Here is a 12,231-nt window from a genome sequence, read left to right as displayed (position 1 = left end):
ATCCGAGCACGGCAGTCAGAAGGGCGGAAAGGATTCGCACTGACCCGTAGAAACGGTTATTCAACAAAAAGAAGGTTGCCAGCACCCGCCGTCGATAGCGCGAGTGTAAGGGAAGAATCCAAAATGGCCACCGTAGACCACAAGGAGGGAAGGGCTGCCATTTTGTCCACACCTGAAGAGAAAGTCACATGTGTGGATGAGGCAGGTTTCTCCAAAGGATGGTCAGGGGCCTTGATCGAAACTTAAGCCTTGACACAAGGGTCCTCGGCAGAGCAGATACTGTGGGGCCTTGGATGTTACTGGACATCCTGAAGGGGGCCCTTGAATTAACCTCCAAGAGAGGAAACCTCAGCAAAGCTGGTAACAGAGGAGATATGGTCAGCGACCTCTCCCTGTGCCCCCTCAACAGAGCCGGTATCACCGCGAGCGTGGGAATGAGGAGGAATCCACCTCACAGACAAGACCTTAACGGGTCTCATTTCTGTCGGTACACACCATAGCCTCAATGAGAGGAACCTCGGAACAGAGTCCAGTCTGTATAGCTCCCCCAGAGAGGGGCCTCAAGCTGCGGTTCGGTACAGAAAGCCTCAACTGAGGCCTCAGGGCACAACCCGGTGTCTGTATGGTAAGCTCCTGACAAGGAGACCTCAGAGCGAACTCTTGCCATTAGCACCTGATTGGCAAACCTCAGATCTTAATCTGGTGTCAGCAGGCCCCTCGCGGGACCCCCTTGAAGTAAACCACACCCCCCCCCCCCCAGTATGCCTTTTAGGGCTGTGAGGCACCTCAGGGGAAACTCTGGTAGCAGAGCTCTTGAAGTCCCTCCCGGACATGGAGGACCCCGGAAAAGGAGTCCCCCGGCCGGGCTGCCCTAGAAAGTAAGGAACTTACTGGGCGTCTCTTCTTTTTGTCTATGGAGGGTTGAAAATGCGGTGGAGTAACTCGCTGGAAGATCTCCTCCCACCGACGAAGACGACACTGAAGGGCCCGGACCAAAAGGGATTCCCAGTAGAAACATGAGTCCCAACGGTGATCCAGTCCCAGACACTCCAAACAAAAAGAATGGGGATACACCCTAGCGAAACGAAATCCCAAATGATCTGGCATAGATGGACGACTACACGACCGCAGAACCGGAGCAGGAGAAAAGGACAACGTGAAACAAGAAAAATGTCTTACCGGTGATGCAAGCGCATCCAGCCCCGACCACACAGAGAAAAGGACTGAAGGGCGATCCGTCGGGCGCAGCTCAGGAGGGTGGGTTACGGCCACGTGCAGTACCCGGCGTAAAAAGAGAAGGACACATTTTTCAATTGGATGCTTTTTTTACAAAAGTGCACCGGTCCCGTCCCACTGGACAGAATGTCCCAAAAGTATGGAGGAAAGGGGACTGGATGTAGGAGTATCTAATTTCAAGCATGTGGCTGCTTAATAGCGAAATAAGAAGCGTGTTAAGGCCTAATATATTTAACTTACTGGTCTAACTGGAATTACTGGTGTTGCTGTGTGTGGACTAATTGTAACCCTAGACCACTAGCACCCTTTGAGACTAAGCCTTGTCCGTCTGCTACCTCACCTTGATTCAGAGGTTGAACCTCTGTGTTCCCCGTTTACTGTAATAGGGTGGCATCCAAAATCATCCCACCAGGGCTGATTTTGGAAATCCATCTTAGTATAACAAGTAGTACATGAGTCAGGAAAATATACAGAGGACCCTGACCAGAAGGCCTTAAACCAAATCTCCCAACAATCGTTAAACATGACCCTACACCTACTATACTCCCTGCTTCCCTTACATCCCCCATGCACACAGTACCATGACTGAGGGCACAGTTAACTAGATATTCATGAAAGTCCAATTAGTTGCATTCCAGGAGGATGCAATTTTACAGATTAACCTGTGCTTCACTTGGGCCAAAATTAAAACAAATCCAGAGAAACATTCTCTGCGGGAAAGAAAGATCGATGAGGAGTGTCAGGGGAATTATCAGTTACACATCACCATGCTTCTGCTATCCCCTTAAAAGAAATTAAGCCTACCGCCAAAGGAGTGCAGAATATTTGTGAAAAGCTTTTGTAAACAAAATATATGCTAAGAGGAGCAAATAAAAATGAGAAAATAAAGCACTGGCGGTTTTACACTAGAAGGCTGAAGGTAGCCCACAATATACAAACAGTAAGATCAACCGAACACTTATTTTTTTTACTGTGACTATTTGGAAGGGGAAGTTTTAAGTGGGTCCAGTGATTTTTGGTATATTTCTTTTAGAACACACCTCATGCTTTCCAATGTCAACACTGCCAAGGAAGAACCAATCTGGGAATTGCAAGTAATAAACAGAATGGAAAATATAAGCAAAAACAGTTATTAAGAGCGACCATCCATCTTACACTCTCTACCACGGATACCGCCTCTTGCACGTCTGATCAAGCTCCCTCGTCCTCTACTTAATTCTCTGTCCCCTCGCTTCTCCCGATTTTCTTTGTTTTCAGAGCTGTCTTTTCCAATGCTCTTCTTCTTGCCACCAACCGTTTCCCAAGATGTCTAAGCAAGGAGAAATTGAGTATTTTAATTCAAAGGCAAGTGGTTTTAATCCTGCAATTTGCAAACTCAAAAACTTAATTCATGAACATAATGATCAATGCTCCACTTAAGAAAAAATATATATACCACTGGATTGAAGGAGGGGTATGTTCATTCTATAAAAATGGAGCTTAAATGATACAATTGTGGTTCAAAGATACATACCATCACAGGAGTTGAGGAATTTTCATGTAAATTAAAAATACAAAGAACAAAGTGCATTCCCAATTGTTCACATGTTCCACAGTCTGTAGGAAAATCATTTGATCCCACTGACTTACGAGATCCACAGTCTACTCTGAAAATGAAACGGGGTGTTCTCAGCCTCCATCTCAGATGGTGAGTACATTCCAAATACTAGGCAAACTTGTCTATGCAAATGTGCCTTGTTCACCAAGAGGTCGCTGTAGTGGAGGATAAATTGTGAACTCTTGGGTTGAAACAGGGTAGCTAAAATCCCGGGTAACACCAGGACAGTCACAAATGGGATAATTATTTTTATTTATAAACTGCCGAAAGCCAGCAGGCATCGGGGTGCGTAAACAAACACAATTACTAAAAGAAGGGGACAAGACAGGATTTCAGTTAGTATCTTTAAAGGTCTCAATCGAAGAAGAATTGCACCAAAAGGACCATAGTCCAGACAGTGCCACAATTAGCAGTGTGGGTTGCACACTCTAAACAAAGCAAGTAATATAAGCAATCTCGTCTTCCAGTGAACTCTTGCATACCCACTAACCTAGGCACTACTTTATCACTCCACTCATTCCAAATACAAATGGGCCCCTTACCTTGCACCCCAACTACAATCATTCAGGCTTCATAAATAGAACCAAATAAAGCAAATAATTCTGTCACCCGACTAAAACCAACAAGACCACCACTTTGACCCAGACAGACAGATACACGGGTAGTCTAGCCTATAAACACCAACAGACCCTCTCTTACTACCCTTCTACCTTATTCTCCATCCAATCTCACCATCACCTCCCTCCACAGCCTTGCATGAATCATTGAGCATGCACGGCTGGGGAACTGAACTGTCAAAGGGAAACCAGGTTTCATTTTGACAGTTTAAGCCAGTAAAGGAATGCTCTCTCAACTGCAACAAGTAATAGAAGGAGCACTCCTGGGCTGGTACGGCTGCTCCATAATGGGCGCGGCATCCGGTGGGTCAGCTTACATTTTTGGATTACTAGCCATTTACTGTTTATTTAAACTATGCTCTCCCAAGTGCGATTTTCACCCGAGTACTTATTTTCCCTCCATCATAAATAAAAAATGTACCTCAATAGTGTATTCTTTTAATATAGCAGTGGGTTGTATTCATTTGTTGCGTCTATTGAGATACATTTTAGTTCTCTGCCAGCCTTCTTCCCACCTGAAATTAGTGTAAAGACCGGAGGGGGGCGGGGGTGCCTGTACTTCTGCTCTTTATACGGTAGAGGAGAGACAGAGGACCCCAGCCAAGATTCTCGTACGTGGTCGAGCAATCAAGGCCTAGCTTCTCAGGAGGTGATGCGGGCTGGTTCTTGAGGACAGTGTAGTCCCCAAGCGCCCACAAAGGAATGTCTGCACACTATCGGTTAAAACAGTCTATTTAATTAATATTCAAGGTTATGTACAATATCACGATAACTCACTTTGTACTCCGTTATCTATAATGGCAAATATACGGTTCTACGTGGTACCACAATTACTATTAGATCTCGTTAAAGTGCATCAACTGTACGGTTAAATGGCACACAAATCAGTTCGTAAAGGAAACCAACAATAGATATAAGAGGAAAGTAGTTAAAACAATTGGCAGGTTACTGGCCCCTACCACTAGACAGTTGTGTGGAGATCCCACCCCCAACCTGGGCAACCTGTAGAATAAAGATATGTCACAAGCCCAGTCCATATATTTTTCACACAAGACTTTCCAATAGTTACCCTTCGACAATAAGCGAAGAGACTGGCTGGTGTCGGCTTATTTCTGGCGATTCCGCAGCCAAACCTTTGGACAATGCCTTAAAAAAAGCAACTCTGGGAAATCTCAACTGCCAAAGGGCTACTGATCAGTCTGAGGACAACAATGAACAAACTGGTATTTGACCTTGACCTTCTCAAGAATGAAATTAAGAGCGGTATCCCAAGTAGCCTCATTAGAACTATTCGCAAGCAAACGCAAAAAATCTATTTTGTAAAAATATTTCATTGATTAAATACAAATAAAAAAAAAAAAAATAGTTCTGCAACCCCAAAGTACCTGGCGTTGTAGCGTTCCTAGTCAGGGAATCGACGGCCCTTCTCGAGTGTCATCCCTTTAAGACAGGAGTCACCGGTCGAACGTCCGACAGAGAACAGGGTGAGCTACGACGGTGAAGTGGCAGCTTCGTTCCTAGCGGTGCTCGTTGACGGGGAAGCGTAAACATCCTGCAAGGAAGCGTGCGGGGCACCTCAGTGTCGATAGTTCTGGACCGCAAAGAGTTTGAAGAACTGTGGCCCAGCAAGAGCGGCGAGTCGTTGGCGTCTGTCGTCTTCGGGTGGCAGGAAACCCAGCACTGGATGCTCCTTGGCGCGACCACCGTCAGGCCTTCTTCCAGTGTGATAAGACGGGAGGCGAAGCACGAGAGCGTCCTTGGATCAAATGAAGTTCTTAGGCAAACGGGAGCACGGCGGCGGTCATAGACAGTGGCGAACAGCCCGGGCGCTGCTTCTTGAGATTCCGCTGCAGTCCCCGTCTCGGGTCGGCAGCCTGTCGTCTGTCTACCAGGGAGCTTTGGCAAAGATCAGCTGGTGCACAATGGTCCCTCGTAGCTCGGGAAGAGGGCACCTTACCAGGTCCTCTCTGGGTCAGTCCTTGGAGACACATCAGCTTTCAGATTGTGAAGGAGAGCAACAGCAATTCTTCTCTTGCAGCAGGGCTTCAAGGTCAGGCTTCAGTTTCACTCCAGTTACTCTTCAGCTTCTGAACACGAATTCTAGCAGTGAGAGGCCCCCAGATACACTATATATTCCCATTCATTCTGGTCACACTCAGGCAACCAATCGGTCAGAAGGGCATTCAGGCAGGCAGCCAATCAGGTGCATAGTGCATTCAGGCCATTCACTTCTCTCCAGACACTCACAACAAGTTGTGTATTGGGACAAGTACCCATCCATTCAACAGTCCACACTGCATTAATACCAGTTGCGGGCAGGGCTGTCTCAGTCATTGTGTCAAACACCAGATACTAGACAGCCACACACTCCATTCACCCAGGTCCCACCCACAGGCGTACCCACAGCATACGGTCATTGGGAAGGCTCCAGTCAGTCTGGTCGGCACTTCCCCACACTACCACACCTGGAACTTCCAGCCAACAGCCAGTCAGGGGGAAGGGATAGAGTCAGGGCTTCCCGGGACTTCGGGAAGATCAAGGTAACAGGTTATGGAAGGCAAGAGGCCACGGGGGCCATTTTGTCTCCATCAGGAATCTACCGATTCCAATGACAGGGCCTGGGCATCCCAAAATGGAGGAGGTTCAGGGCACCAGTCATTTCAGCATGGAGCTGCCCATACCCTGCTCTGTGGGCCACACACACAGGTGCCCAAAAACATACACTAGGGGCACAGGGTTGTACCCACACCCATGGGTGCCATAAGGGTATCCCATGGGTCTGTTCACCAAAACCAAAAGAGCTGCACCGCCAGGAGTACCACATGAACTGAGCGGAAAACACATCAGAACACATGATAAAAGGCAGCAAGGGACAAGGAAACGGGGGCCCTGTCCCTCCGATGCCTTTCCAGCATCACAGTTAGCTTGACTGCAGTACAACAGACACCATTAGCGAGTCTGGTCTTGACTTGTGCAACACATTGTTCCACCATTAGGTTATTTGCTGTAAGGTATGTACTAGGGTAATACTTTAGTTATGCATTAGGCTATTGTTGCGCTTTTGGGTATTCACTTTAGTCAATTTAGTGTTTTATTACAACTGTGGGGTTGGGCTTCCTTAACTTGATTCCTTTCAGAGGCAAGATGAACCAAGCCATCATGGAGTGGAAGGAGCTGAAAGCGGATTGAAAGGCTTGTTTTCTTGAATGTTGGCAGGCATTCTAAACTGCCTTGCATCGTCCCTTCCTGAGAGGTAGGTCCAGTTAGTTTCCAGCTCCTGATTAAGGCCCAGGTTTTGGCGTTTCGGAATAGTTAAAGACAAAGACATTGTGAACTGGGCATTTACTTGCGTGGGACATGCTTACTTTTTATTTTGGTAGCAGCGCAGCGATTTAAAGCTCATTTACTAAGACTGAATACGCTGTGAGCAAGTGAACGAAGTAAATAATTTTTTCAGAAGAAAAGCCGATTGTTTAATAACGTTTGTGGTAGAGACTGAAATATTAAAATAGTTAACTTATCTGCGCACAGACTTCATGCTTATGAAGAGCGTCTCCGCTCCGACTTCCTCTACGCATATCTTAAGAAATAACAAAAGGGGAGCCATGCGCATTTCTGGGGATCAGTGTCATTGTTTAAATAAGTTATATTTCAAAGCTGTAAAAGCGCTTATGTCTTTGCTCCAGCGTAATCTGCCTGACGGAGAGCACTGTCTTCCAAAGACTTGAAAGCGCATATGCGCGCAGAAGCAGTATTTCATCACGGAGAAAAGAATATAAAGTACATTTTCGCCGAGGGCGGATAGAAGGTGACAATTCACATCTTTCTGGGGTATGCCGTTAAATCGAGTAAGACAGATTTAAAAAGGAAAATACTTTGGCGATTTGAAGATTAAAGACTCCTCAAAACGCATATCAAGTCGGACTTGTCAAATGCACAATAAAATTAAGGATATTACTGTGTGTAAATATGTTAGTTAAGTGACTCAGCTGAGTTAAGGTTATGTGTAAGAAGTTCAAGTAGTTCAATTCACAATTAAGTGACTTGTTTGGGAACTGTTGCTCATTGAAAGAACTCTGCATACTCAGCAAAGTTGGTTTCTCATCTGTTAAGTGTAAGGTTCCAGGGAAAATAACTTCCACAATTGGTAAAGGCCAGGATCCAGGGACGATTACATGCACAATAGGTACATTCACTGTACAGTTTTATTATTTATGTTTCTTTAAGTTTCCTTTGAGGTTGGTTTGTGCCTTGACTTGTTCAGAGAGCTGGTGAGTTCCCTGACCAGGGTAGAGGGAAGGAGCAAGATTAGTGATTGGATGATGGAAGGACAAAGGAGTAAATAGAACATTCGTAAACTGCCTTTCATTAGTTTGGTCATCTGAGTAGTTTATGATTTTGAGAGCTCATGTGTTTTAGCCCTAATTTTCTAAAGAGAAGCTGCATTCTTCATCAGAAAGGTGTCGGGAAGAAAGAATGTTCATTTTTTTCCAGGAAGGAATATAAAAAGAAAGCCAAGTTCAATTCAACTGTTCAAATAAGAATTGTCTTTCTGTTCAAGACTGTTCAGAAGTTCACTGTAATTAACTAGAGATTGACTAGTTGCTTGTTCAGTGATTTAACATAATATCGGGTTGACTTGCTGTGCGCGCGTTGGACTGAAGGGGTTACATTTTAGGTAGTTTTGTAACATGACTTTTCCATGCGCTTCAATCAGGCAACGTTCCGCATTTGAAGTGTCCGCGACTACCGGAAGAGATCTGAAGCTGTGTCGTAGTCCAGTGAGTGTGTAAAGAGAAAAGGAAGCAAGGCACCTGTTTGGCTCGGCAGCGTGACTGAACATTTTTAAGGTGTTCTGGGATCCCAGCAGTCTTCAAGAGGAAGGTGAGAGCACGCTTTTATCTTGTTTCAGAGCAGCAATCGGTCTTAATTTTCTAATGCCTTTGTTCAAGTAAGGAGTGTGCGTTGCCTGGGGGTTCATAAAACTGTGTCCCATGAGAATGTTAACAGTTCTTGCTTGAGGAGAGGTTTTCACTTAATTCTCCATTAGACAGTTCATGAATTGTTTTTAAAGCACTCCAAGTAATCTGAACATGGACAATATCCATAGGAAACTTCAAAGGAAGGCTAACGTTTCATTTATGTCGGAAGGTTAGGTTTTCGTGGTCTAGGAGTATAGCACAATAACTAAGCCAGTTAGTCTAAAAGAAGTTTAGAGTCTTTTTGTGACTCAATACCTGGTGCCTGCGCAGTATCCTGTTGGAGCAACAGTCCACGTTCTACTGCAACTGCTATCAGCAGAAGCAATAGCCTTAAAAACAACCTCCTGACGCAGAGCGGCGGCAGAGTCGGCGTCAGAGTCTTCTGGTCTTCGCTTTGTCGTGCCTTTGCTCCAGACAGCCGAGTGCTAAGCCCTGAAACGTCCTGCACCCACCCGCACAGATCAGTTGACACAGGTCTATTCACTACTTTGACGCAGCAACAGCAAACAGAAGGAAGGAAAGTTGCAGTGAGAGGTGGGGGACCTGCGTACCTTGACAAGACACACAAAGGTTCTAAGGACCCGGAAAACACACTCAAGAGAACCTCAGCAGAACAAAGATTCAGGGCTCAAATCAATATGAGACAGTAAGAAATCGTCAATAGTAACAGCGGGGGGGGGGTGGGGGGTGGGAAGTGAAGTTATTGTCAGGAGAAAGTTTGGCTGAAATCTCCCTTCATTATTTGTCATTCGCAATTGCCTGGAAACAGCCATACCTGCCCAACACGTACCCGCTATGTACTCACAATTGACAACTAGACATCTTGAGCCTTGAATAGACTGTAAGAGTGCAGGGTCCTCTTGGTGCTGCTTGGTATCCCCAGCCCCTTGTCGGCTGACACCTGATTCTGAATGAATACAGCATTTCTGAAATCCCGGAAGGAGACTGGCAACACAGCGTATCTTAAAATTTCTCTCTCATTCCGGGAAAATCAGCAACTAGTCTGCAAAGCTGCCGAAAAGAGTACGTGGAGGAACATACTTCACGAGTACTCTAGAATCTCCTCCCACAAGTTGTGCAGGTGAGCACCAGCACTAAAAAAGGACTTGGTGTTTCCTCACGCAGGGGTAAGAGCTTTGGAGAGAAAATAATAAATCATAAGAATCATCCAAATTAAACTGAGCACGGCTCTTTTGGAAGCTAGTACATGAATGGGATGGTTCATATCTTGAGCCATTGGCGCACTCAACATCTGGAATACTAACACTGGGACACTGACTGCACGTGCTCTATGCCATTAATAACTACTAAAGCCCAAATTCATGTTACCAATCCAGAGCTTGACAAAGAAGAAAATGAAAAGGATCGTCAAATTGTATTGTCAAACCAGTGGAGATGTGGGCTTGAGTACACAGTCACCATGAAAGGAAAAAAAAAAATTGATTCAGCATCTAGATACGGTGTGGCAGAATCCCAATATCAGAGCAACTGCTGACAGATTGGTCCAAAACTGCATGACTGGTTTACAACATAACATTGGAAAAGGGAAAGCAACACCAACAGGAAGTTTTGGCCCTCCCTCCATGCCATTTGAAGCGATACATTTTGATTACATAGAAATGTAAAGGTGCCAAAACGAAGTACGTTCTCGTGGTTGTCTGCACATTTAGTAAATGGGTAGAAGCCTATCCCCTGAAAGATTGCACAGCAATATCAACAGCTAGGGTTATGCTAAAAGAGTACTTCTCCCGCTTTGGCCTACCCTATGTCATATGGTCAGATAACGGCCTGCATTTTATTGCAGCCGTAATATTAGATTTGTGCAAGTCTCCAAATAGACAAAAAATTCCATTCGGCCAGACACCCGATGAGTGCCGGTCATGTGAAATGCCAGAACGGTATTTTGAAGAATAAAATAAGCAAGATGTGGGAGGGAAGTAATTTGAGATGGCTCGATGCTTTGCCCCCAGCGTTATTGTGTATGTGAACGTCTGTACAGGCAAGGACTGGACTCTCCCTTATGAAATTGTCATGGGGAGTCCAGCAAATGTTTGAAACGCCCCACAGCCTAAGCGTTTGAAAGACATTGAACACCCTTTGCCTACTACTTACTGTAAACTGTTAACTCAGAACTTTTAATTCATCAGCAGGTGCAGGAGGCTATTCCTGTCAGATATACCGGCCCAGGGCATTGTCTGCAGCCTGGAGACTGGATCCTTGTAAAGAACTTTGAAAGAAAATCTTCGCTCGCACCGCAGTGGAACACAAACTGCAGTCGAGTGGATGGCCGCAAGTCATGGATACATGCCACACATACGAAAAGAATTCAGTCTCCTTTGAAAGAACTTCCTGATCCGAACGCCGAAAGAAGAACAGCTGCCCTTGATCACAAAGATACCATCGCCAGTTCTCTGCCAGAAGTGCTTCCTAAGCCCGAGAAGGGGCCTGGGGAGATTGCAACAAAGATCGAAAAGCCAAAGGTGCCTCAATTTTGTCCAACTGCTGCCGCATCATCACTCATTGCATCGCAGGCTGGCACTGATCCTGCATCTGGAAATGAGAGTGCATTGTTAATCGATCACGCCGTACCTGGAGCCATAAGGTGCAATCTACGTTCTCAAAATTGAAAGTGATCTACGCGTTTGTTTTGCCTCTGTTCCCAAGATGGATGAAGTGGGAAACGGAGGCCTAGGGAAATGGAGTGTATGAGCTGTATCAATCTGCATCAAATTGAAAGCCCTGAAATGCCCCGGTGCTACCATTGAAAAGTGAAGGACCAGTGCGAGCCCGTGCGGACAAGCGGGTGGCATAAGGTACCGACACAATTGATGCTTGCTCCTGCCTCTTTGGAGCTCTGTGCGAAATTACACCAGCTTGTCGTCATCTACTAAGCAGGCTAGCTTGAACTGGCCTGAACGCTTTGCTGCTACCTAGACGCTTTGCTGTTAAACTTACGTTGCTGTGGAGAACTTTTCTGCGACGGACGTTGAACATTTTCCTGAGATAGGCACTACAGACAACGTATACACATACTCCTACCTGCAACCATGCTGATATTATAGAAAGAGAGACAGCCTGTTCCTAGAAAATGTTGGTTTGGAAAAAATAGGCTAATAAGTATAATACCCGTTTGCATTCCGTTAACACTGGTCGTCACATTCTGGTATTTGGAAGCTATGTACCTTTTGAATTCTCTTTTGCCCACGACCAATGCTCCAACTACAAGCAGCCCTGTACATGTGCTCTCTTACAATCTCCCCTCACAGGAAGTAAAACAGAAGGCTACGATAATACCCTGCTATTGATTATGAATACAATACATGCTATCTTGAATAAGTCAAACTGTTGGGTCTGTTCCCATTTACCCCAACATGGAGGAAAAGGAATGGGTTGATATGTGCAGCATTAATACTGCATGTTATGCATCACTAAGAACGTTATTCTATGGAAAGTGGAATGACAGTGATAGTGGTCAGCTGGATGACACAAATATAAACAAGTTTGGAAGAATGGTATTGGAACCGGTGGGTTGTTTCATATTCAGCGGTATAAGCAAAGTAAACATGGTAACAACAAAACCATTCGATAGATTCTTTGGGCCTCAGAAATCCCTAATAACTTAACATGGCTCCAGTAGGGAACAGATGTTGTGACTCCCTCCTACACTATTATAGTCCTCGTTCTGTCCCATTTTGCTTACGGAAAAAGGGCTGCTATCCAGTGGAAACATTTACAAGATGCATGAATACTGCAGTGCTCGAGAAAGAAGGGGAACCATTATACATTGGAGGTTCTGTTT

General features: G+C 45.3%; 1 protein-coding gene across 11 annotated transcripts in view; it reads right to left on the bottom strand.

Annotated features, from left to right (window-relative positions):
• The window catches only part of UBAP2 (ubiquitin associated protein 2), a 1,758,279-nt gene that overhangs the window by 1,460,821 nt on the left and 285,227 nt on the right, over positions 1 to 12,231 (bottom strand). For all 11 annotated transcript variants that reach the window (XM_069626852.1, XM_069626853.1, XM_069626850.1 and 8 more), the window contains exon 5: positions 2,392 to 2,545. In XM_069626852.1, coding sequence (XP_069482953.1) covers positions 2,392 to 2,545 — 154 coding nt within the window. The remainder of the gene's footprint in view (positions 1 to 2,391; positions 2,546 to 12,231) is intronic.

The sequence above is a fragment of the Ambystoma mexicanum genome, chromosome 6p (genome assembly GCF_040938575.1).
Source record: "Ambystoma mexicanum isolate Mex_15411 chromosome 6p, UKY_AmexF1_1, whole genome shotgun sequence".
NCBI classification, from domain to species: Eukaryota; Metazoa; Chordata; class Amphibia; order Caudata; family Ambystomatidae; genus Ambystoma; species Ambystoma mexicanum.
Note: the sequence above shows the minus strand (reverse complement) of the source record. Positions and strands in the feature narration are given on the sequence as shown.